Raw genomic sequence first — 26,594 nt, 5'->3', positions numbered from 1 at the left:
TCCAAGTGATTCTGCACCATTTCAGGGTCTACGCATGGTAGTCTGGTGCCTTGCTGCTGCCTTTCTACAACCCCAGTGAGAGACTTGTCGTGCCCCTCGCTTAGGAACACTGGGGCAAAGAACTCGTTGAGGAGTTCAGCCTTGTCCCCCCTGTCTGTCACCAATTGTTTCTGCCCATTTAGCAGTGGTCCTATTCCTCCCTGGGCCTTCCTTTTTCTCCCTATATATCTAAAAAACAATTTCTTGTTGTGTTTTACTTGGGTTGCTGTCCTCAGCTCCATGGTAGCTTTGGCCCGTCTAAATGCCTCCCTACAAGCACGAGCAGAGGAGGTATATTTGTCTTTGGTGATCTCTCCCTGTTTCCACTTTTTATGTGCTCCCCTTTTGGCCCTTAGGCTGCCCTGGATTTCTGTGGTCAGCCAGGGAAGCCTCCTGGCCCCTTTCCCTCTTTTACCTCACACGGGGATCGTCTTGCTTTGTGCCCGAACGATCATTTCCTTAAGGCACAGCCACCCTTCTTGGGCTCCCATCATTTCAAAACTCCTACTCTGCAGTGCTGCAGCACTGGGAATCCTTGCCCAGAGTCACACTGGGTGACATCCCTGGGTGCCCAATGTCTTAGAATTGGGCTGTAATTTTTGGAAGCTTTGTGTAGACTCCACAGAGCAAGGGGCAAGGGCACAAAGCCCACCACTATGGAAAGGATGTAGATAAATTGGAGAGAGTCCAGCGGAGGGCAACAAAAATGGTGAGGGAGCTGGGGGACATGACTTATGAAGAAAGACTGAGGGACCTGGGCTTATTTAGGCTAGAGAAGAGGAGACTGAGAGGGGACTTAATAGCAGCCTTCAACTACCTGAAGCGGGGTTTGAAAGAGGATGGAGCTGGACTGTTCTCAGTGGCAGCAGATGACAGAACAAGGAGCAATGGGCTCAAGTTGCAGAAAGGGAAGTTTAGGTTGGGTATTAGGACAATTTTTTTCACTAGGAGGGTAGTAAAACACTGGAACAGGTTACCCAGAGAGGTGGTGGAAGCTCCTTGGAGATTTCAAGCCTGGCTAGACAAAGCCTTGGCTGGGATGGTCTAGTTGGGGATGGCCCTCCTTTGAGCAGGGGGTTGGACTAGATGATGTCCTGAGGTCCCTTCCAACCCTCATTTTCTATGATTCTATGAAAGAGCAGAGACAGGGCCTCCCTCGTTCTGGGCACTGCAGCCACAATTTACCCTGAGGACCACAGTCACCAACACTGATACTGTTTATGTACTTTGGTCTTAGCCACAGACTCCCCTCTGCCCCATCCCTACCCCTACCCCTTCACCCGGGAGCTGCCTCCTCTCCTCTGCACTCTCCCCAGGGGTGATTTCCCACCCCAGCCCTGAACTCCCCTTCAACCCAATCTCGAGTCTCATCCAATTTCCCGCAACAAGTAATACATAAATAATGTGATTTTTGGGGTCGGGTGTCCAGGATTGATGTTAGGAAAAGGTGGCAATCCTAGCTTCAGTGGGGGAAGGCTGGGGAGATGTTTGGGCAAGGCCTAGATTGTGACCTGGTGGTTATTGAATTATGCTGAGGAATGGGCCTAGAATCCAGATCTCCCACTGATAGCTCACTAGTAATCACTGGGCTACTGGGCTAGTTGGTAGCAGGGTCCTCAGTTGGTAGTTAGGAAAGACCCTTCGAGACTGCTTGAAAGACCCACCCAAGGAAAGTACGAAGAATGTGGTGAAAACCTTGGGATGACCAGACGGTGTCAGACTTAAGTGGCTAAGAACTGATTATAAATAATATCTTACCTCATTCAAGGTCTGGTCTCCTGAATGATTTGGAAATCAGACATATGGTCCAGGAATATGGAAGGTGGATTGAAATGATAACAAACTGATGGGCAACAGAAAGGCTAGTGGCGTGCATCCACTTGTTAGCTTGCGATTGGATGGTCGTATATATTATAAAGCTGTGTGTTCCTAGGGAGCTATGGATTTGTGTGTCCCCCCAGCATAATTCCCCAGTCAGGTGGGTTGACCAACTGGCAGTCAATAAAGGTTGTCTGATGTCTATTTGGTTTCTTTTACTCACTAGTGAACCTGCAGCTGTGGGACTGGAAGAAGAGTTCCCCTGGGGGCTGCAACACCCTCCCCTTGGCAGATACACACACAAGGCAAATTTGCTTTGCACATAGTCCCCAACTGAAGAAGAGCCAGAAAATGCAGCTACGTGGCTGTTTATGTGTCACCTTTGAATTGGACTCTGCTCCCACTATTCCTAAATTTGATGCCTACTACCTTTTAGCAAAGCCTAAAATTCAGCAATAGACAGTGAAACACAATGGGAGAAGCTCAGTCATGTGAATAATTTCAAACACTAAACCTGGCACCTGTTCATTCAGATGTATTTGCAGGAAGAGAAAAGAAGGAAATAATAAAAAAAACCCCCAAACATTTAAACCTCTATGCCTTGAAATCAGACTGATGCCTGAACATGTTTTCAAAAGTGATATGGAAACATGGGTTCCCTCCCTCTCCCCTTCCCCCTACGTTTAATCCATGTGGGAAATATGGCCCCATCTTCAGTGTTCAGGGGGAAACCAAGAAAATGGCAAGGCAGTTAGGATCCAAAGCAATGAAGGAAGCTCTTTTAACCCAGGCAGATTCATGGTTGAAAAGCCTTAATCCCACATTTTAAAAATTAGCAAGTGGAAATGGTGAGTGTGCAATTTGTGTGGCTCTTATTCTCAAAGAAGCCTAAGGGAAATAGGCACTTTACACCACAGAAAAGTTGGAAAGAGACACTCATTTGGTGCCTTGTGCATGTTGTCTTCTTGAAAACTGTTATAAGAAGCCCAGGTGAAGGTTATGTGATACCTTAGCATGGAGTGGTGGAGGCATTCAAATTTCCTTAAAGAAGCAGAGTGATTTTCTCCAAATTGGTTGTAGTTGGCCACACTTTGATCCCACAAAGCCCCTGGAAATTCCATGTGAGAAGAATTATTGCAATGCTGAGTATTTTTAAGCACATAGCACATTCCTCCTGTCGTGGACGAGTCTGGCATGCCAGCTTCAGGGTCTAGTTAGGAAATATAACCAATTGTTTGCTGAATTTTTGGTATCTGACTTCTCTCATACAAACTGCTGACTGGACAAGCCTCCTGCCAAGGCAGGGGGCTGAACATTCATCCAAGTGAAACATTTACAGATTTGTCTGCTGACTTGTTATGCTGGTTGTTTGAAACGGGGAGCAGGAACACTGTTTGTATTACACAGTGGTGCCTGTTCCCTTCTGAATGTGGATTGGTCGGTGAGGGGGGCGTGGATTAAATGATTTTGCAGGCACAGGAGAGTTTGAGTCCTTTATTACATACAGTGTTTATGTAGTGGTTAGTGAGTTTCTGCATTCGGTTTTCCAGCAAAGGCCATTTACACACACACTCTCTCTCTCTCTCTCTCTTTTTAGTTTTGGATTTTAACCTCTCTAGCCAACTGTTTGTTAAAGAGAAATGGATTGGACTGATCCCACTGGGGTATGCCTGGCATTGGTCATGACTCTTCTGTTTATCATGAAAATTGGGAGGTTCTGGAGCAGCAGCAGTAGCAGCAAGGACATCCCTCCAGGACCAAGGCCCTTACCCATCATTGGAAACCTGCACATTATAGACCTGAAGAGACCCTACCGGACTCTCCTTGAGGTAAGTCTTCTCTCTTCTCCCAAACTGTTTAGTTGCTAAGGTCAAGGGGATTTTGTGCAGCTTTTGGGGCTACCTGGGATATGGCTCCATCTGTGGGTTTAGGGACCCAATGTGACAGTGACTCTATTTCAAGTTCCTAATGACTCTCCTTCCTTGGCTTCTCCTCCCCTTGCTAGTGGTGGCACCATTTTTCCTGCAGCCACTGCTCCCAACTGTGGTCCTTTTATGAGCTGTCCTTACAATTTCTGCCAGCACATGGTATCTCTGCCCATGTCTGGGAAACGCGCATGGTCCTGAGTCGTTACTTCATTGTTACTCCTTGGCACACACTAGGTCACCAGCTGTGCTATTGCCAACTCCTGGCAGTTGAGCCCCTCTTAGCTTCTCCACACACTGACTTTCCTATAGCTGCTCCTACCTCATCTTTCCTGTCTTAACTTTTCCCTTTTCTTTTCTCCAAAGAATCATCATTCTCTTTATTCTTACATTTCTATAACGAGTCATATTGCTGATCATGCCTATAATTCAATTATATTACTGATCCTAAGCTAAGGATGCAACATTGCCCCTTATGTGACCAAATCACTTTTAGTACTATGCACCTTAATGAACTTATTCAAAGCATTCCTCCATACCTTTCATCTCCACCAGTTCATACCAATTGCATCCATCTCATGGGGTTCCTGTCACGACACACTGTTGCCTTGCACACAACTTGAGAACTGGACTTTCTAACTCCTTTTGCTCCAGGCGCTTCTTGTGACTTCCATGTTTTCCTTGTTCTTTCCCCCCAGCAAAAAATGACATGCATTTTTTTTCTCTATATTTTTTATTCTTACAGTCCTTACTTCCATCACTGTCAACACTACTCCAGAGCTGATTGCACATCTGATCCCCTTCATGAGCTTCTAGCGATTCTGAAAGCGATAGCTCATCATATTAATATTTGCTAGTATCTAACATCCATGTCTGATTTTCAGGTGGTCTTCATTTAAATTCCATTTGTGTGAATCCAAGTTTGCATTGGCACGTGGCTCCACCCACAGTGATTTCAAAGTGCAAATTGTCCTTTGATCTCTAATTATCCAGCCAACTAAATAGAAATAACTTTAAGTGAGAATATTTAAAGGTGCTCACAAACATGAACTCCATTCCCACAAACTGGTCCAAAGGAGGCAGAGTGGTAATGGATTGCCAGTTCTTTTGGTAGGTGTGTGAATTATTGTATATTATCACATAGACCACACCTGGGTACAGGGTCAAAGCAGGGTCAAAGCTTAATCTTCAGCTGACTCACCCTCTCCTGCTTAACTAAAGGTGAAACCCTGGCTTCTGGTAAAGACTGGTGTCTATGGATGGATTTATGATTCTGAAAAGAGATGAAGAGTGTTTAGGGCTGTGAAATTGAAGGAGAGAGACCAGGAGCATCTGTCAGAAAGCAAAATTTCCCTAAGAAAAGTTGTCTTGATTAGTGGAACATCAAGATCATTAAAAAGAAGAGATGATCATTAACAGCTGTGGAGCGACTCACTGTTCTTCACTCCACAGCTGTTAATGATCATCTCTTCTTTTTAAGTCAAGTGACCCTCTCAACTTCCTGAATTGTAATACCACAGCTGCTGCACTGTGGAGCAGAAATCAAAGTAGGGTGCTTCTATCTCAGGCAGAAAATCAGCGTCCCTGCTTAATACAAGTGGCTGTGGCAGACGGGTGGGGAGAGGGGCTGATTTTGGGGGAAGATGTGTGTTAAATGCAAAAAAATATAGTTTCCCTTCTGCATTTCAACTTTTTCAAGCAAAGTGGACCTACTCCATCTCTGATACAGCTCCACTGACTCCAATGGATGGATCTGGCCCACTGCTTTAAATGCTTTTCTTTTCTTCCCAATTAAGCTGTCAAAAACTTATGGGCCAGTTGTCAACATTCATATGGGAATCAAGAAGATGGTGGTGCTCTCAGGTTACGAGACAGTGAAGGAAGCTCTGGTGAACCAGGCAGATGCATTTGCAGAGAGACCTAAAATCCCAGTATTTGAAGATTTTTCCAAAGGAAAAGGTGACTTAGATTTCTTCTTCATAGACCAAATTTAGTCGAGGAAGCAGGCCAAGTCTACTCAGGTGGTTGGAGACCTCTTAGGGAGTGTGGATGGCCCATCTTTACCTATCTTCTGAATAATGGCTGGAATCAGTGTGCTCCATGTCCCAGCAGAAAGGTGCAATTGGATTGCTCTTGGGCTATGCTTTGCTTGTCTCTCTAAAACAAGGGTGTGCAATCATTTCAGCTGGAGGGCTGCTTAACCAGTTTTCGTGAGCTGTCCAGTCCTGCAGGGGTAGCCTTGACCCTTGACAGGTGCCTCACCACTTGGTCACCATCTTGGGACCAGAAAACTCACCCCCTAACCCCTGACCTTTGTTATCGGAGGTCCCTCCCTTTGACCCAGAAGTAATCCTTTTGAGAGGGGTGGTTGCCATCTTGGAAATGAAAGAAAAAAAAAGAATTGTATACTAAATGTCAAATATCTGCTATAATATATTTAAATTTTATTTAAAAAATATGTTTGTCCTGAAGTATGTGTGTTTGTATAGAGTATATAGAGGAGATTGCACAATAGCTCAAAATGAAGGTGCGTGCAGGGTTGGGGGGGTGGGATGTGTGGGGTTGGGGAGTAGGGATGTGTGTGTGGTGGGATGTGGAAGGTATGTGTGGGGTGTGGGTATGGTGGGGGGTGTGGGAGTGTGTGGGAGTACGTGTATGAGTGTGGTGGGGGGTGTGGTGCATAGATTCATAGATGTTAGGGTCGGAAGGGACCTCAATAGATCATCGAGTCCGACCCCTGCATAGGCAGGAAAGAGTGCTGGGTCTAGATGACCCCAGCTAGATACTCATCTAACCTCCTCTTGAAGACCGCCAGGGTAGGGGAGAGCACCACCTCCCTTGGGAGCCCGTTCCAGACCTTGGCCACTCGAACTGTGAAGAAGTTCTTCCTAATGTCCAATCTAAATCTGCTCTCTGCTAGCTTGTGGCCATTATTTCTTGTAACCCACGGGGGTGCCTTGGTGAATAAATACTCACGAATTACCTTCTGTGCCCCCGTGATGAACTTATAGGCAGCCACAAGGTCGCCTCTCAACCTTCTCTTGAGGAGGCTGAAAAGGTCCAGTTTCTCTAGTCTCTCCTCGTAGGGCTTGGTCTGCAGGCCCTTAACCATACGAGTGGCGCTTCTCTGGACCCTCTCCAGGTTATCCGCATCCTTCTTGAAGTGCGGTGCCCAGAATTGCACGCAGTACTCCAACTGCGGTCTGACCAGCACCCGATAGAGGGGAAGTATCACCTCCTTGGACCTATTCGTCATGCATCTGCGGATGCACGATAAAGTGCCATTGGCTTTTTTGATGGCTTTGTCACACTGCCGACTCATGTTCATCTTGGAGTCCACTAGGACTCCAAGATCCCTTTCCACTTCCATGCCACCCAGCAGGTCATTTCCTAGGCTGTAGGTGTGCTGGACATTTTTCCTCCCTAGGTGCAGCACTTTGCATTTCTCCTTGTTGAACTGCATTCTGTTGTTTTCTGCCCACTTGTCCAACCTGTCCAGGTCTGCCTGCAGCTGTTCCCTGCCCTCCGGCGTGTCCACTTCTCCCCATAGCTTTGTGTCATCTGCAAACTTGGACAGAGTACATTTGACTCCTTCGTCCAAGTCACTGATGAAGACATTAAAGAGTATTGGTCCAAGGACCGAGCCCTGCGGGACCCCACTGCCCACACCCTTCCAGGTCGAAACCGACCCATCCACCACGACTCTCTGGGTGCGACCCTCCAGCCAATTCGCCACCCACCGGACTGTGTAGTCATCCAAGTCACAGCCTCTTAACTTGCTCACCAGTATGGGGTGAGATACCGTATCGAAGGCCTTCCTGAAGTCTAAGTATACGACATCCACCCCTCCTCCTGTGTCCAGGCGTTTTGTAACCTGGTCATAAAAAGAGACTAGATTGGTCAGGCACGATCTGCCTGCCACAAACCCGTGCTGGGAATCGCATGGGAATGTGTGTGATGGTGTGGGTGTGTGCGCATGGGAATGTGTGTGATGGTGTGGGTGTGTGTGGGGGTGGGGTGTATGTGGGGTGGTGGGGATGAGTGGGGGTCCCAGAGCCACATATGGCAGCAACATGTGGTGCCAGCTGGGCCCAGCCTCATAGGCCCCATAGCGTGTAGCTCCCAGCTCAAGTCTCTGGCCCCATGTGGTGGCAGCATGTGGAGCCAGCCCTGACGAGCCCCATAGCGCACAGCTCCCATGCTCCCAATGGAGTCCCCAGTCCCATGTGGCAGCAGCGTGCAGCCCCACTTGGCCCCGTAGCATGTGGCTCATGCATTCCCACAGGAGTCCCTAACCCCACATAGCAGCACCTATGTGTGGGGCCAGCCCTGCCAGACCCAATATTGAATGACTTCCTACACTCCCAGGCCCGCTTCCCCCGCTAGGAATCCCTGGTCTAGTGGAGCCGTTACCCAGTGGAGCTGAGATACAGCAACAGGGTCACCAGGCAGATGCTTCTTGTCTCTAGCACCCCTCCCTTGGGGCTGGGGGTGGGTCAAGCCAGGCTGGGGTGTGGATTTCTTGCTCAGGAAGCAGTTGGAGATGCTGCTGCAGGGGCACTGGCACAGGCGCCTCCTGTGCAGAGGTGCCAGCTTTCAGAGGGGCAGCCGAAGGCCAGGGCCAGTGCTAATTGTTTTTTGGCTTTGGGAGAGGCCCTGTGGGCCAGATGGCCTTATGATCTAAATCTGGCCCGCAGGCTGTATTTTGCCCACCCCTGCTCTACAACGTGCTCTTCCTGAGGGTTTGTTTCCTTCATTGAAACAAAAACAGACTTGCAAACCTTTAAGTGTTTTGTGGATTGGGGGTGTTGCTTTACCATCTAGCCCTAAGCTAAACAAATACTGTGGATGGAAGAGTGATGTCTTTTGTATTTCTAAGAAAGCATTGCTTTGGATTACTCTTCTGACTTGAAATCTTCTCTTCACTTCAGGTATTATTTTTTCACATGGCCAAAACTGGAAGGTGATGCGAAGATTTGCCCTCTCAACCTTACGGGACTTAGGAATGGGCAGGAGAGTTACTGAGGATTACATTGTTGAAGAGTGTGGATATCTGATAGAAAAGTTTGAATCTCAGAAAGGTGGGTTGGAGCTTAGCTTCAGAAAACCTGTAAAATTTTGGCTTGTGCTGGTTAAGAGCTGCTTTTGTTTCATCCAACTTCCCCCTTTTAGTAAATACCACTAATCTCACTGAGATTTTTTTGCAACTGTTAGAAGAAGAAATGAAAGCTATTTTATGAAAAAGAGAGTTTTACAGCACATGGATGCCACATTTTTCTCTTGGGGGCAGCCAACCATGGAACCTTGAAAGCCCCAAAACACTGCCCCTGCTCCTCCCCAATTTTAGGGACTTAAACATAAGACCCTGTATTCTTCTAACCATGATCAATAAACTCAAAACCCTGGGCCAGAGTGTGACACTAGTAGAAAAGATATGTCCCTTTTGGGCGCAGCTCTTTCATTAGTGATAAACCTTGACCAGTTGAGGGCCATCAGGAATTGAAGTGGGAAGGAAATTTAGGAGCAGAAGGCAATATAATAAACACTTTTTGCTCTGTATTTTACCACAAACCTCCAAAGTCCCCTGGCTGCAAGATCTCTTCAAATGGGGAATATATTTTAGATTTACAGGTTTCCTTAGCATAATGCAGTATTAGTTCTTACTATTTCTGTGCATTGCAGTAAGCAGTTGCTATCTGATCAGAGATGGCTCTGCAGATGTGATGGCTTGGAGTACCTCTCTATGTCCAGTTTCTGGGTTCTGTTTGATTGTATGATCTCCGTATGTGTAGGCCCTTATGGCTGGTTTTTGCTGAGCACTTTCCCCATGCTTCATAGTTTAAGTATAGGGATAGTGATGCCTAAATGACCTGCTCTGAATGGGACAGACATTAAGGATCGTTCAGAAAGAACCAAGTGTTTCCCTAGCAAAATAACAGGATGAATGTAACAGAGGGAAAAACCGTTTTTTCAAGTCTAGCCTCCAGCTGGAGGTAACAAATAAACTGACCATCTGTTGAGAGGCCTTGTCTTACCTGGGGCCAGACTGAGACTGACCTGGAAAGTCACATAGCAGAGTGGACTGGAAGTGATAAAGGGTCCAGTCGTAGTCTGAGCAACTGTCTTGTAGCTCAGAATTCAAAGAGAAGACAGAGGTGGAGACATGACGTCCAGGACCTTAAAAGGACACTGTTGAAATCCCAGGGCACTTACACACATGCAGCAAGGCTGCTGTGATGTCCAGCACGTTAGACCAGACTCAATTAATTGAGTCTGCTGGAGCACGTAAATTGATAGACTCTGGCAGCCTCATGCATTATGTGTATCCATGGTGCGGCACACCTCAGTGTTGAGAAAATGGTGAAGGCACACTTTGAACTAACACACATTTGGTGTGCTTTAGTTCAAAGTGCAATGCAGCCATTTTCTCAGTGCGGAGGCGTGCTATGCTGCTGGTACATGTGATGCGTGGGTGCTTTTAATTAGCATGGCTTGCTAATTAAAAGTGCCCTGGGATGCATCAGGAGCAGGTGTAAAAATGCCCCCAAAGACTGTTCAAGGCTGATAAGGAATTGGGGCAGGGTATGGCATGCAGGGTTCTTCTTATTTTTTTTTTTCTTATTTTCTCTCTTGTGCTGTCTAAAAAAAGCAATTGGTTTGGAATTCCTTCTGTTTATACTGTCACACTGGTTGCAATGGTCACATACCACTGATCAAAGGCCAATGGTTATGTACCCCTGACTGGTTAATAAACTGTAAAACAGTGTAACCCCTTGATAGCAGAGCTTTGGAGAAGGTATGCTTCAACTCCTGGAGATGCTTGTGGTTCCAGCTTCCAAGGCCAGTGAACTATGAGAGCAAAAGATACACACACATGCTTCTTCTGTCCTCAGCTTAAGCCTGGCAGTCATGGATTTTGACCAATTCCAATGTTGGGCGTCTAAAATCCCTTATGTCCACAAGACATGTATGTATGTGCTAGGCTAGGGCAACAACCACACTTGCTTAGTCTGCCTGACTGCAAAGCTGAGCGTAGAATTCCTCTGGGAATGTAAGTGCCAAAAATGCTCTGTAGAAAAACATAGGCACTTAGATGACCTGGAGAGAGTAGAATGTCACTGTTAATCTCTCTTGATCCCTGTTTTCCTTGTATACATGTCTCGTCTGTTTTGATTGCAAGCTCTGTGGAGCAGGGGTATCTCTTATTACGAGTGTGCACAGTGCCAAGCACAATGGTGTCTTGATCTTACCTGGGAACATTATGTGCTACAGTCATACGAGGAGGAATAATAATAGCCACCTATTAACCATCCTATTTCCATAATCTCTTCTTTGATTTGAACATTTTTAGGAAAGCCCTTTGACCCCATTATGATAATGAATGGAGCAGTGGGTAATATCATCGTATCCATAGTACTTGGAGAGAGATTTGGCTATGAAGATCCCCAATTCGTTAAACTCCTACATTTGATCAATGAAAATGTGCGGGTTTGTGGAAGTCCATCAGTTATGGTAAATTTGAATATTTTAAAATCACTGTTCAAATGAATGCATCCTGTTGTATGGCCGCTGCAGAATGTTAATCTTTCCTATTAATCAGAAACAGTCCAACAAACTGGAGGATAATACACGGGTCCAGCTCAGAACTTCTTGCTTTCCAAAACTGAGCGCTGCAGTTCCTGTCGTGTAGCAGGCTGTATCTCCCAAATTGTTCCACGGCCCCTGCATCAAATCATGTAGTCACAGCCAGAGTGGTAGTAATGACAAGCACATGAACACCAACAACAGTGTGCGTGTGCGTGTGCGTGTGTGTGTGTGTATATAGTATAACATACACTATCTATCATTATCATCAGTATTATTATCATGAATACTAATGATGATAATGTTCAGGTCTCTCCAGAAAGGCTCAGTACAGTGCACAATACCTGAAAATAGCTCATAGGATAAGAAACAACATGAGACTCCCCAGTTCACAACCTAAAACTTTAAACTGCACCCCATCCCCCCTCACTTTCACTTCTCTGACAATTTAACCTCAGAGTGCAAACCCTCTAGTGCACTGCAATGGAGCTTCCCAATCCCCATCTTGTATACAAAACATCTTCCTACTCCCCTCCTAATAGAGAGACTTTAATCTGCAGTAGTTAGATACTTATGCTTATTACAAAACCCCCCCAGGTTAGTTAGCTGTTATTACTGATGGCATTAAACTCACAAAGTTGTAATGCATTTTTATAACTATTAGGCTAAGTACAGACAGTCAAAAAGCCCAAGGCTGAATTGATTCAGTCTTTGCAGTTTAGTTTAAGCTGCAGAGATTAAAATGAGAAACAACTGGACAGACATTTACTTTTGAATCAGGGAATGCAGTCACGTGCCTGCAGTGGCTCAAGTCAGAAGCTGGCGGGGGGCTACAGCATGGCCAGTGTTGCCAAGCTCACTTATTATAAGTGGAATTGGGCTTGTTTTTAAAGGCAGTGCGGCTTTTTTTTCTTGTGAGACTTGGCAACACTGAGCACAGCTTTCTGGCAAGTAGCCAGCATGGGCTGTGTTCGCTTCCTTTTCCTGCTGCCCCCAAGGGCTCTGGGATTTGCTCTCCAGACTCACAGCAGCAGGACTCTGCAGGGTTGCTCATCACTTCCTCTTCCTGTTTCCAGGTGCCTGTGGGATTTGTAGTCTACAGTTGCAGCCAGCACTAAGCTTCAGTAAGTTTAGCAGGCAAGCCAGCTCTGTACTCAGGGGAAGGAGGGTTTAGCTGTGAGAAGAGGGTTTTAACCCCACCTCCCAGGCCCCAGACCCTAGCTGGGGTTTGCCTGTAGGGAGAGGGGGGCAGTGCTTGCCTCCCCTGCCAACCCTTCTTTGCTGGAGCAGACAGCTTAGCCCAGCCCAGGGCTGGAGAGTGTGCTGGGATGCTGGGGGATTGTGATTTAACTTGGACCAGGAAGGGGTCAGGGATGGAAGTTTCACAAATTGGTTTGACCCAAATCTGTTAAGTCTGATACTACATTCAACCAGGTTTCTCTTGAACAAGTTTTCGCCATTTTGGAACTGGTTTATGTGCACAGAACTTCTGTTCTGTTACAGGTTTAAATCAGTTTCTGATGACTTAAACTGGTTTATGTGTCACTTCTGTCACTAGTCTTGCTGGTGCTAGGTGGGTATAAATGTGAATGATATTCTAAACTGAACAATTCTCTTTTTCATTTTGCTGTTTGTATTTGGAGATGCTTGCAGTCACAGCAGATGGTCAGGGGAGAAGCTTTTCTATGCTGCTGGGTCTGGTTCTTCCCTTAGCAGAGAGTAACTTCTTCAACCTCTTGTGGCTTAATGCGGGTGAGCGGAAGAAGGCTGGATGCGTTCAGGAGAGGGGAGCCAAGTGGGTGGGTGTCTGCTTCTAAGTGAAGTGTGTGTCCTGATTCCTGCAGGACCGAGGAGCACAGAGCTCTCATGCCTGTGCTTGCTAACAGCTAACACTATTATGCAATAAAAAATGGTAGGTCATTACTTACACAAGGCCATTCTTGATTTCATGGCATTTTTGACAGTTTTGACTGCAGTTAAATAATATGTGGCCAATTGATTAGTCAGTTGATGTTATTTGGTCAATTAATCATAGTCATATAGCTCTCTCCCAGTGGCTGTATCTTTCCAACAGCATTCCCAGTTCTAAGGCATATTGGTCTCACTGAGCTTCAAGGAGAATTCCTGCAGCTGCTCCTCATAAAGCATGCTGGAAAGTGAATTGAGATAAAGGATTTTGTTTTAAACTTGACACTTTAAGATTTGGCTAGCTCAAGTCAGCACATGGAGGGAGTGGCCCTGTCCACACAGCTTCTGTGCCAAGTCAGGGTGGGGCGTTGAGATGCATATCCAAATGACTTGCTCTTACTCAGCAGATCTCAAATCCTGGAACTGGGGGGACATAGCTGTTTCAGCACCACTCTGAATATATGTTTCTGATCACTCTCAGGCTCCCTGTTCTTGTGCAAGCATCTAGGGCCACTCTAAGAAGGCTCAGATAATGAGGAGTGAGGGCTTGGCTGATGATTACACCCCAAGCTCTCAAGATGTGAGCTTACCGTGCCTCAGTTAGCTGGTCAGCAAATGAGGCATAAAAACATTCATTTCCTTTGGTGGAGTGCTTTGGCCTATAAAAGTTACCTGCTCATGAAGTATTCTCAGCATTTATGTTTGTTTTCTCTAACTTCCTTTATTTTTAGATTTATAATCTATTCCCAGCCCTTGGATTTCTCCTGAAGGGCCACAAGGTTGTTCTTCAAAACAGAGATGAACTACATGCGTTTTCACAAGTTACCTTTATAGAACATCTCAGAAAACTGGACAGAAATGACCAGCGCAGTCTTATTGATGCTTTCCTCATAAGACAGCAGGAGGTAATGTCGTTGCAGTTTCTTCTGCCTTGCGTGTTTCCTTTTCAGACCTGATCGTAAAAGTTTAGGCAAAGCATGTACCTATCAAAGTAGCCAAACTTCACAAGTAGCTTGCTGCTGTTAGCCCTTTTTTAACCAAGGAGGGAACGTCTACATGTGCAATGAATTTGAAGTAGGTTTACTGCACACTAAAAATATTGCACAGTAAGTTTACTCGGGAGCACATTTAAAGGGCTGCTCCAACATGTAAGACATGGGAAGTCCCATTGACACTGAGCTATTTTTTAGCTGCTCATTGACATGGAGCAGCTCTTGAGAGCTGCTCTATTTAAAGTGCCGCCCCTCTACCGGGCATGTGTATAGGTGTCAATGGGATGACACTGATGGCAAGAACCATTAAAAAACAGCTCAGTGTCAATGGGACTTTCCATGTCTTATATGTTTTTTATTGTATCAAGGTTTAAGAGTTCAGCCTCTTGCAGGACTCAGGGCCTTGTTACCCATTGGACTTTGAGCTGAGAGCTGATCTAATTAAAACACCCACAGTGTCCTGTGCATTCAGCATCTCACATTTCAAAATGGTGGTGGGGGCACTTTAACTAAAGCTTGTTTGATGAGCGCTAGTTAAAGTGCCCCCACCACCATTTTGAAAGGCGGGGACCCTGAATACACGAGATGCTGCAGCACCCTGGAGTATTCTGATTAGAACTCGATTAACTGAGTCTGCTCTGATGTGTTTTAATTGGAATGCATCGGAGCATGTGTAAAAATGCCCAGTAATCTAGTGCTTCAATCTAAGCCCTTACATATATTCATGACTGGATGGGGTCAAGAGCTCAGACCTTTGTAGACTAAACCTGGCACAGAAAAAATGTGTGCATTTCTCAGGGCATCTGATCAAAGCCTTCTTGGATTAAAGACTTTTTTCACACTTTTTATTATATAGACCAGTGGTGACTAACCTGTGCCACAAGTGCCACTAGTAGTACAGGAAGCTGATGTGGCTGGCACATGATCCCTGCGTGCCAAGTTAAAGGGGGGGTGGAGGTGCTAGCAGTGGGAGTCAAGGGAGCACTCAGGGACAGTAAGGGAATCAAAGCAACGCTCAAGGGAGGGCAGAAATCAGAGTGGTGCTTGGGGAAAGGGAAGCCAGGTAGGGGAAGGCGATCAGTGTGGCAAATAGGGAGGGGACAGAAGTCAGGGGTAACTGCTGGCTTAAGGGTTTGGCTCCAAAGAAGCTGTGGGGTAGGTATTGCCAAATTCATTGTTGCCACGTTCTGGTGGCAATGGGATTTGCCGACACTGGGCGATGATTATTATACATTCACAAAGATTCATAGACGTTTAGGGCTGGAAGGAACCTCGGGAGATTATCAGGTCCAGCTCCCCTGCTCTGGGCAAGGAAGACTGCCGGGGTCAAATAACCCCAGCAAGGTGTGTGTCCAGTCTCCTTTCGAAGATCTCCAGGGTAGGCGCCTGCACCACCCCCGCTGGGGGGCTATTCCAGAGTGGTCACTCGAACCGTGACGTTTTTCCTTATATCCAGTCTGAAACCTTCTTCTAGGAGTTTATAACCATTGCTCCTGGTTTTCCCCTGGGGTGCTTTGGTGAATAGTTGTTTGCCTAGCCCCTGATGCTCTCCCCTGATATATTTGTAAGCTGCTACCCAATTCCCCCAAAGTCTTTTCTTTTGCAGGCTGAACAGTCCCATATGTGTCAGCCTTTCTTTGCATGGCTTGCTCTTCAGGCCTTTAATCATATGAGTGGCTCTTTTCTAGACTCTCTCAAGCATCTCCTCATCCTTCTTGAAGTGCAGTGTCCGGAACTGGATGCAGTACTCCAGCTGCGGCCTCACCAATGCTGAGTAGAGCGGGAGAATAACTTCCTTAATTTTACTTGAGATGCAAGCTTGTTAAGTTACAGCTTCCCAGTCATGGCTGGTGAGAGAGATTTTGGGTGTCACTACTTCCTGCTGGTGGGGGAGCATCCCGCCTCCCCTTTTGGAAACAGGAAATGGAGAAATTCTGTATTTGAATTCTAAGCTCAATTCGTAAGTGTTGAAATAAATTTCTTGGAATGCAAAACTCTAGAGCTCTTGGTTCAGAGATGATACCTTATACTAGATCGACTAAGAAATTGCAAAAAAAACCAACCTTTTTCTGCAAGGTTTTGGGCGCACACACCTTTCTTTAGGCTGGACAAATCCAAGATAGTAATAATCCTCTTACTTAGAAAATAAACTTAATTTTGCACAGGGGAACTTTGAGGCTGGAAGTCTGTTCCCTTGGGTCTGTGAGAGTCTTTTGTGTGAGTTGGTCTTTGATGTGCAGATAAGGCTGTTCTCATCCCTGGCGGCGTCGGGTGTCAGGAAGGCAGGGAGGCTCAACAAATCTTTCCTTCTTGTTCAGCATTGAAGCGTATATTTTCAAAATAATAATAATATAATAATAAAATATTCATACATTATTAGTATATATTATTAATAATACATAATGCCCATACTATTATATTATTAATAATATATAATATATTATTAATACTAATATGATAATAACATATTTCCAAAATAATAATGAGCTCTAGAAGTAAATTTCTAGAGTTCATGCTTCTGATTTATTTACACACAGGTAAATTGCAATTATTATTACACTATTATTTTTTTCTATTAAGAAAGAAAATTCTCATAATTTGTGGGTACCCCCCGGGGTTGGGGACTCAGTACAACTGTACTCCCGTTCTTTCTGTCTCCCTCATGGGTTCTGTTTCTAATGGAGACCTTTGAGTCTTATTTTTTCCCTCCAGGAAGAAAATGACACAAATAGTTATTTCCAAGATGGCAATCTGAAAGCCCTCATAACCAACTTGTTTACTGCTGGCTTGGAGACCACTTCCACCACGCTGCGCTGGGGCTTTCTGCTAATGATGAAGTACCCCGAAATTCAGCGTAAGTGCTTTTAGGAGAACAACAATGGTGCTCAGCACACTGCATATTGAATTGGGGAACCCCCAAACCAAGGTGCTAGTAGCTTGAGGAAAGATAGTGAGGCCCTTCAGTAGAGAGCCATCAACAACTCCATGTCCTCTATGGCTCATGTTGTAAATGAGTTAGGGTTTTTATTTTCCTGCAGCCAGATTTGGATCTCAGTGGGTGTGTCTACATGAGACACTAAATGCACAATAGATTAATTCTACTGCGCATTAGCACATCACGGCAAAAGCTGTGGTTCTGCACCTTTAGTTAATACCTGTTATTACAGGTACTAAACTTAATGCACAGGAACCATGGCACATTAATACACGTGTAGACATGCCCAGTTACACCTATGTAAATATGGAGCTGTTGGGTTCTGGTCAATGGAAGTGCTTTCCTCTTGCAACTTTATAGAATTCAGTGTACCGACATCAGCACAGCTCTCCTGGGTTCAGGGCTGGTGCCCCTTACTTGCTGAAGGAAAGGGTCAATGATGCACTGGATGATCCAGACTTTGGCTCTGTAACAGAATAAGTATTGCTGTTGTTATAAGAACATATAAGATAACAAAAGAACTGCAATTTATTGGGTGAGATGATAGGTCCATCTTACCCAGTATCCTGTATTACAGTGGCAGAGAGTGGATGCTAAAAGGGAGAGTGAACTGTGTATGACCGCAGTTTCTTTTAGGGCTGTGTGAAGCTTTGGTCCCTAATTCAATACAACGGAGATTTGTCCTGATTCGGTGGCTGAATGTCTAAATCCAAATTGAATCAGAGGACCCTTTAATTTCTCCGAATCAAATCGGAACCCTCCGAATCAATATGGAGAGATTCAGAAGGATTCGGAGATTTGGACATACACACAGCTTTAAATGTTTTTCCTACATACCTCTAGGTAGCAGATGGTTCATGAACACCGTGATGCTGGGACACATGGAATGTCCCACAGAAGTGTGGGGGGCTCCCCAGTGCATTCGGCAGCAAACCCAGAAGTGAACCAGAAGCACTTCCGGTCCAATGCCGGGTCCACAGGGCAATGTGCTGGGGGGCTCCCTGGCACTGCCTGGCTCAGTGACTGGTGCCTCCTAGGTCTGGGGGGGGGTACCTATTGTCCCCCCACAGCCAACTGCCGAGCCAGAGGGTGTGGGGGGGGGGGGCAGTGTGCTCCCCTGCAAACTTGGAAGTGAACTGGAAGTACATAGTATCTATATATAGTAATAGTATCTATATATATAAAGAAGATGATCAAAACATTTCATCTCTCTAAAAGCAATTTCAGTTTTAAATTTGATTTTAATTCTGTATTACATTACCATACATAAAAGTATATAAAAGTAAATGTGAAAAAGTCAAACAATTATTCATCAAAATGGAATATTTTTGCTCCAAAATGGTTAATGAAATAGATTTTTTCCAAAACAATGTGAGCTGCTCATTTCAATTTAATCAAAAAATTCCTTTCAATTTAACATTTTTGCTATATAAGAACACAAAGGACAGTCATTTCAACATAAAAAATACATTTTTTTTCTGAAAAGGCTGACATTGGATGTTCATTAGAATTGGTTTCTAGTTTTCTTCTAAAGCAACATTATAGCAAACTCAAAAGGAATTTGTGAACCGTTCTGATTTTGACAGAACTTTATAATCTAGAATACCGAGAGTCCATCAGAGTCCCTCTCTTCAGCTTGAGTTAAATGGCTGCATATTATTATTTGGCAATTTAATGAAGTGAGTGGGTTATCTATGTGTCTTCAGAAGCTCTCCATTCAATTGTGATAGTCCTGAGCAAATACAATAAGGTCAGTACCCCATTATTTTTGGAAGTACAGAAATTTCTGAGAGTTGTCTGTATGGTTGCAATGTAATTTCATGTATTCCATAGCAGAAACATACAGCATTTCTTTGGGATCAGTGAATTCAGGTCTCCTCCTTTAACATTTACAAATGTTTGCAGAAAAAGTCCAGGAGGAGATCGAGAGAGTCCTAGGATCAAACCCTCCACGTATAGAACATCGTAGTAAGATGCCCTACACAGATGCAGTTGTTCATGAAATTCAGAGGTTTTCTAACATCCTGCCAATGGACTTGCCTCATGAGACTACAATGGATGTAACTTTAAAGGGCTACTTTATCCCAAAGGTGAGCTGCCAGCAGCACTGCTTTGCTTCTCTTTTCTTATTGTCTTTATTTTTCTTAGCTGTAAACCCTCTGGAGTCCTGGCTCAGTTAGTTCTTGTTAAATCAGACTGGATCAGATGTCCTATGGCAGTATTGACGGGATTTATTGCTGTACTTTTTAACTCCTATTACCGTAGGAGTGATCAAATGACCATATTCCTCTATGGGATAACTCCACAAATTTGATTTCCAGGGAACTTACATCATCCCCCTGCTGGCCTCTGTGTTGCAAGACAAATCTCAGTGGGAGAAGCCAGATGCTTTCTATCCTGAGCATTTTCTTGATGCTGAAGGAAAGTTTGTGAAGAAGGAGGCCTTCATGCCTTTTTCAGCAGGTACTGTCTGTTTTCTACTTATTGCTGGGAGAGAAAGATGACTAAGAGTCAGGAGATTATAACCTCATCCAGTGGCTCTGGCTATGTCAAAGCCTAACATTTCCCTAACTGTCCCTTGCTTGGGACAGGTCCATGTTGGATTCAGTATCCCCCCATCAATGTAAGGGGGTGTGGTGATGAAGAGGTTAATACGTCTTGTTATAACTAGAGAGGTATGTGTACGTGCAACTCACTCTGCACTCCTGCCATAGGCTGCCCCTTTGCTGACCTCACTCTGCACTCCTGCCATAGGCTGCCCCTCTGTTGACCTCACTCTGCACTCCTGCCATAGGCTGCCCCTTTGCTGACTTTACTCTCCACTCCTGCCATAGGCTGCCCTTCTGTTGACCTCACTCTGCACTCCTGCCATAAGCTGCCCCTCTGCTGAAACCAGCTGTTCTTAGAACTGGTGGTTCAGGCTCAGGAGTCAGAGGTGGAGAAGCGTGGTCCTTGCCACATTGCCCAGTCATGTACCATTGGCTATGAAAACTGGTATCCTCTGCTCAGCTAGTCCAATGGGCTGCTAGACTTGAGCAGACCTTTGTCCATGATCCTAAATGGAACACTATGATGTCCCTAATGGCAAGAATATATATAAATTGTGTTTTATTGGGCATATGTTGGGCATACATTGTTGAATTGGGTATATATTAGGCATATGTCTAGGAGTGCCCATCTGGCACAATGTATTGTGTGGTCCTATTTTAAGGAGAGCATGGGACAAAATCAATTCTTATTGATAAGATCTGTCCAAACTTAAAGCTTTATGAGGCTATCCATAAATCAGGTGAAAGTAGTGCAAATCATGCCAGCTTGCTTGTTAGATAGAGTTTCTCAGAGTTTCAGGGCATCTGTTTTCAGTGACTAGCACTGCTGGTTTCCTGAGGGCAGTTTAAAATGTTGTTTTGACTAGCCCTGAACAAAAAAATCTGGTTTACAAAGATTTTGAAAGCAGATTCATCATATGGAAATAGATGCACGTTTTTTTTTGTTTTTTTTTTTGATGGTCTCTATAAAACTCAGTTGAAATTTTTCATTTTTAAATACTGTGATTGTTCCGATAGGAAATTTCTGACATATAGGGCAAATCTACATGTGCTATTAATGCTATAAAAGCTTACTGTGCAGTAAAATACTGAGCAGAAAGCCTTCCCTGGGAGCATGTCTACACATGCTTCCTATTGGGAGCAGCCTGGTACAGGGCTGCTCCTACCCTGCCTACAGCAGTTGGGGGAGCTCCAGGCCCTGGGGTGCTAGCCTGGGGGTTGGCAGAGAGCATGTGGCCGCTCTCGATATGCATGGGGCCTATTTGGGTAGGGAATGGCTGGAAGCTGCCCTAGAAGTGGGACAGCTCTTGGCCTCTTGCTGTGCAGGGAAGCAGAGAGCTCCCCAGTCCTGGTTCTGCTCTGCTCCTGGCTCCTGTGGGGAGCAGGGAGCTGAGCAATGCCAGTATAGGGGGAGTTGGGCAGAGAGCTACCCCGTCCTACTGCTGCTTGGCTCCTGGGGGTTGCTGGGAGCTGAGCAGCACCATGACTGGGGGAGCTCCCTGTCCCCTATGGTCCCCTAGGGGCAGGAGCAAATTTGCCCCCAGTCAGCATCTAAACATGTGCTACCATGTAGTATCTATTGCACAGCTAGTTTACTACTTGTATGTACAGGTAGTAGCTAACTGCTCAACAGACTAAGTTACTGCATGGTAAATGGTGTACATGTGTAGATGCTGATGCTTTCCTGCACAGTAGATTAGTCTACTACACAGTAAAGTATCTCATGTAGACACACCCACAGAGTTGGATGCTTGATTTCACAAATGCACTTTAAAAATGTGACTAATTTGCTCAATCCAAGAATAACATCAATGATCAAAGATAAGTCCATTTGACCTAACAGCTATTTCTGCAGCAAACGGCCCACAGCAGAGTGATATGGCCAGGCCCATAGCCAATCATCTTTAACTTCTCCAGGCTAAATGACCATCAGGGCTCCTGGTTTTCTCTGATAAAAAAACCCCATTTTTTTAAATGAAAAAAGTAACACAAACCCCACATTTTCCCATGAAAATGAAATGCTACACACACGCACACGCACGTGTGTGTGTGGATAGTACTGTTTTATTTTAATCATGGAAAAATGTGGATTTTGGGTTACTTTTTTAAATTTGAAAATTGGGGATTTTTTATTTTATTTGAGAAAACCAGGATCCCTGATGACCATGGACTCATTTACAGCTGGGTCACCTGGGAGAACAGAGACTGTGTAAGTATTTAAGAATGGGTTAGATACGTACTGGACTGGGCTGGTTTGGTCGGGGGTTGGATAAGATGACCTCCTGAAGGCCCATCTAGCTCTACTGTTCCATGATGATATGGCTCCAGAGCACGGCTTGGACATATAGCTCTGAAAAAGTAGGAGAACACCTTAATTTCTCTGATGTCTCACCTCTCATCCCTTGATACCTGACATAGATGTTTATGCTCTGAATTAACATCAGTTAAGTGAGAGGAGAAGCTGGCCTGTGGCATTCATTTCTCTTTCGTGTTAAAGAAGCAGCTGCTTTCAGCGTGCCCTGGTGTTTGTGTGTTTCCTTGCAGGCCGGAGGATGTGTGCAGGTGAGACTCTTGCCAAAATGGAGCTCTTCCTCTTCTTCGCAAGCCTCCTGCAGAGGTTCACGTTCCAGCCTGCCCCTGGCGTTTCCCGCTTAGACCTGGACCTCACCCCTGCAGTCGGGTTTACCACACCCCCAATGCCCCATGAGATCTGTGCAGTGCCCCGGTCCTAGGGTTCGCAAATCCCCTTTCTTCCCATGTGTGTTCTGTGCTGCAGCTCTGAGGATACAGTGAGATTCAGTCTCTGCACCTTTGGAGGCTGTTGTGCTCTCTGTGGATGATATCCAGCTTGGCAGCAAGGTCCTAGGAGGAGTAAGGATGGTAGAAGAAGAAGGCAGGGGGGGATTGCAGCACCATGTAGTCTCTGCTGCTGTTGATTTTACCGATCCCACACGGAAAGCAGGATTTTTTGCTTTCTCTACCTTGTGATGTTAAAAATAGGTTAAGCAACATGTATGCAAAACACCCCCTTTCTTTTATGAATAGGGATCTACTGAAATTGCAATTGTGCAATTTCTGTGGAAACCGTGAATTCAGGCAGGTTCTGTGAAAAAGTGCAGGCTCTGTGCTTCTGGTGGGCTTGCTTGAAAAAAAAACAAACACCCAACAACTTACTGGCAAGCAGAAAAGCCCTGCAGTCTTGGGGCATGGGGGTTGGGGGAGGAGGGAGGGTGGGGAGAGTTGTGGGGCGGGGATGATTACGGCTGGAAATGTGGAGGCAGGGCAGGGCAGGGCATGGGTGGAGCTGGCTGCATGGTGTGGCAGTGCCACAAGTTCCTAACAGCCAGACTGGGTTGGTGGTGGCATGGAGTGGGGTGCAGGACAGCAGCAGCTCATTTTCAGCCAGGCCAGGGTAGGCAGCAGGTGGGAGCTGCTACATCCCTCTGCATCAGAGCAGGATCGGTGGGGTAGGGGGACAAAGCACTGGCAGCCCAACTTCTATTTTGCTCCTGGCTGACATCACCCAGGGGTGCAGCAGCAGGCAGAGCACACGGCAACTAGCGGGGTGCAGCAGGGGTTACCCCTGCTGCCAGGGCCCCCAACCTGTGCTGAGTACAATGTCCAGGTCTGGCAGGCTCCAGCAGTTTCAAAAACAAGGAAAAAAACATAATACGCACAAATTCTGGATGCCTTAAATACATAGGTATTATGTGCCAATTGCTACAGCCATGTTTAGGATCAAATTCATTGTTTTCAAATTTGCTCCTCACTTCCATGTATTCAGAGAGCATGTCTACACATGCAATTAATGTGACTGAATATAGTGAGCTGGCCAGCCAGACCCAGACAGGGACTGCACAGCCACCTGGGCTGTGGTATGGACACCACAGCAGAGCTGCCTGCACTTCTGGGCCAGTTGCTAATAGGCCATAACTGCACAGTTGGCCTTCATGCAGCACTGCTGTCATGTCTTCTGGTGCTTCTGCTCTGCCCTCTGGGCAGCTATCATCAAGAAGATATCCTTGAGCTGCCCCTGCCCCCTTTGCTCACCAGGATGTGGGGCACTGAGTAGCACTGGGATGCCAGGGCCGTGCCCCTACCCATGCCCTTGCCCCTCACTCCTGACCCACCGTCTCTGCCTACTCTCACTAGCTCCCTTCTGGCCACAGCTCTGTCCCAGCACCAGGACATGAGTCCAGCTGTGGCTGTCCCACCAGCTGCTTTGTGGAGCTCAGAAGTGCCAGCCTTTACTGTTCTCCTTTCTGCACCTGTACCCAGGCCCCAACAATCCCCATGACATCCTAGGGAGCCCACAACTGGGGCTCAGAGACTGGGCTGAGCAGGCCCCTTCCCTTCCAGGCCAGCCTTCCTTTGCATAGGCTGCTTTAGGGGAGCAGAGGCTCTAAGCCTGGCTCTGGAGGCCTCACTTACCCAGAGTGCTTCTCCATCCCTGACCCCTATCTCACTCTATCTCACACATACACACCCCTGCTGCCACCTCCACCACACCTTGCCCAGCCCATCACACTCCCCAAGTGGTTCCTGAGGCCAGGAGCCCCCCCAGGCTGGGGCTGCATATCCCAGCACTAGTATGCACACAGGACAGGGCTGCAGTGTGACAGTTGGCTCTGCAGCTGTGGCTCCTGCCAGCAGTTCCCACCCTGTCTGGCAGCTGGGCACACAGAGTATGAGATTTATGGGAGAGATGTGGGGTTGTGGGGTGGGGGGAAGGGTATGGGGAGGTTTGTGGCTAAGTGTAGGGTCTGTGGGGGTGAGGCTTGTGGGCATGGGGCTTGTGCAGAGGTTTGGGGGGTGTGGGGTTTGTGGGTGGATTGTACGGGGGTTTGTGGGTGTGGGGTTTCTGGGTAGGTATGTGAGTGGGAGGGTTGTGGGGGTAGTTTGGGATGGTGGGGTTTGTGGGTGAATTGAGGGAGGGTTTGTGGCTGTGGGAGGACTGTGTGGGGGTAGGGGGACTGTGGAGGTGGGAGACTGCTTGGGAGTGGTGGGTCCCCTGCCTAACCCCCTGCACAGTGTACAGCCCCTGCCCCCCACTGCAGCAGCAGCAGCGTCCTGTGGGGGTGGTGGGGTGGGGGGATTTTGGTTGGAGGGGACTGTGGATATGGGGGGACTGCTTGGGAGGGGTGGGTCCCCTGCCTGCCCCCCTGCACAGTGCACAGACTCCCCCCACAGCAGCAGCAGCAATGTCCATCAGGGCGGTTATGACCCGTTCTTGGCAGAGACCCCTGGCAGCGTGCGGTGCCACCTGAGACTGGCAGCTGCACATGCCACACAGCACTGGCCTGGCTGGTAGCGTGCACCCTTGGACAGAACCACGTTGCTCTCACCATCACTCATGGCTACTGGCACCCCACACAGAAGCTGTGTACTATTGGGCTGGACCGGCTCCATGGAGGCAGGAACTGGCTTGGCCTGATAGTGCACGGCCCCTGTTTGCAGTGCCAGGAGCTGCAGGTGAGAGCAAGAGCCAGCCTGGTTTTGCTTGAGGGCACATGCCAGCAGCCAGGCTGGTGCCAAGTGTAGCCACCAGTCTGAGGTGATGCTGTGCTGCCAGGGGTCTTTGCCAATGATAGGTTATGAGAGCTCTGATAAGCACTGCTGCTGCTGCTCCTGTGGGGGGGGGGGGGTGGGGTGTCTGTGCACTGTGCATGTGGCAGGCATAGGGATGCTCTGGCTGGGTGCCAGAGTATCTCCTTGGAGGACCTAGCCTCTGGCTGCCTATGGGCATGCTCCAACAGAGTGTCCTGCTTTGCTTTTTTTCTGGTAGTTTTTTTTTTTTTTTTTTTTTTTTTTAATACTGGGATTACCAGCATTGCCACAGGTGCTGGCCCCAGCTGTATAAAAAGCTTCCCTGGTGAGCAGATCAGGGCTACTTGCCGTCAGGAGCTTCTGAGGCCCAGCCAGTTGATATATGTGGACACTAGCTCCCTGTGTCAGCTGGACTGCTGCAGCAGCCCTGACCTAGAGTGGCCTTTGCATCCTCTACCCACTACAGCAGTCTGGCAGTGGGGGCTGCTCCCTAGCTGTAACCTGATGCCACCTGTGACAGCATCCAACCACTTGGACCTGCATCCCCATGTCTGCACACCTGTCAAACCTGGACAGGGACCACACGGCCACTTGGACTCTGGTATGGGCACTGCAGCAGAGCTACCTGCACCTCTGGGCTAGCTGCCAGTGGGCCATGGCTGCACAGTTGGCTTTCATGCAGCCCCTGCCCTGCTGTCTGGGCAGCTATCACCTGAAAGATATACTCATTGTGCTGGCCTGCTTTGAACTGTCAAAGCATATCCTCCTGGCCCCCAGTGGCCAGAAGGTCCACCGTCTCATCTGCCCTCCAGCTGGGTCCTGAATGCCAGCTCTGGGCAGGCTCCTCTGCCTGGGTCCTGCCACTTGCCTCACTAGTGGGAATCCTGGTGTTCCCTGTTTAAAAATGGCAAATTCTTTGATAAAGAATCCCAGATTCATAAATTAAAATACCCCCAAATCTGTATTCTTTCACAATTAAAATGAAGTGTCACTATATCTGTGTATAGAGAGATAGAGATTGATCAGTTGGGCAATGTTTTATTGATATGTTAACCAGTTAAACCAGTTTGGAAGCCTACCAGTGCCTCTATCATCACAATAAAATAAATTATAAATATCTATATGCTTTGGTGTTTGCTTTGGGCTTTTTATCATAGAAAAATCAAAGGTCCCCCTGCCAGCTTTGTTAACCAGGATGTGGGGACAGCTTCCCCTTTAGGCACAGCTCCCACCAGCAGGTCCCATCTTGTCTGGCAGCTGGGCATGCAGGGTTTGAGATGGGGCGGGGATGTGGGGT

General features: G+C 46.8%; 1 protein-coding gene across 1 annotated transcript; it reads left to right on the top strand.

The window, feature by feature from the left end:
• Positions 1 to 3,319: 3,319 nt before the first annotated feature.
• Positions 3,320 to 26,416, top strand: LOC132250896 (cytochrome P450 2K6-like). The gene is made up of 9 exons (XM_059728806.1): positions 3,320 to 3,686; positions 5,579 to 5,741; positions 8,714 to 8,863; positions 11,134 to 11,294; positions 14,006 to 14,179; positions 16,979 to 17,120; positions 19,107 to 19,291; positions 19,523 to 19,664; positions 22,295 to 26,416. The coding sequence occupies exons 1-9, from the start codon at positions 3,498 to 3,500 to the stop codon at positions 22,480 to 22,482; spliced, it is 1,494 nt and encodes a 497-aa protein (XP_059584789.1). The 5' UTR covers positions 3,320 to 3,497; the 3' UTR covers positions 22,483 to 26,416.
• Positions 26,417 to 26,594: the final 178 nt, after the last annotated feature.

Source organism: Alligator mississippiensis, chromosome 1 (genome assembly GCF_030867095.1).
Source record: "Alligator mississippiensis isolate rAllMis1 chromosome 1, rAllMis1, whole genome shotgun sequence".
In the NCBI taxonomy this organism is placed as follows: Eukaryota; Metazoa; Chordata; order Crocodylia; family Alligatoridae; genus Alligator; species Alligator mississippiensis.
The sequence above is the reverse complement of the archived record's forward strand: the minus strand, read 5'-3'. Positions and strand labels throughout refer to the sequence as shown.

Coding starts and splice junctions, on each gene's coding strand:
- LOC132250896 (XM_059728806.1), top strand. CDS start 3,498: ATGGATTGGACTGATCCCACTGGGGTATGCCTGGCATTGGTCATGACT. Junction 3,687..5,578: donor CCTACCGGACTCTCCTTGAG/GTAAGTCTTCTC, acceptor TTCCCAATTAAG/CTGTCAAAAACTTATGGGCC. Junction 8,864..11,133: donor AAAGTTTGAATCTCAGAAAG/GTGGGTTGGAGC, acceptor GAACATTTTTAG/GAAAGCCCTTTGACCCCATT.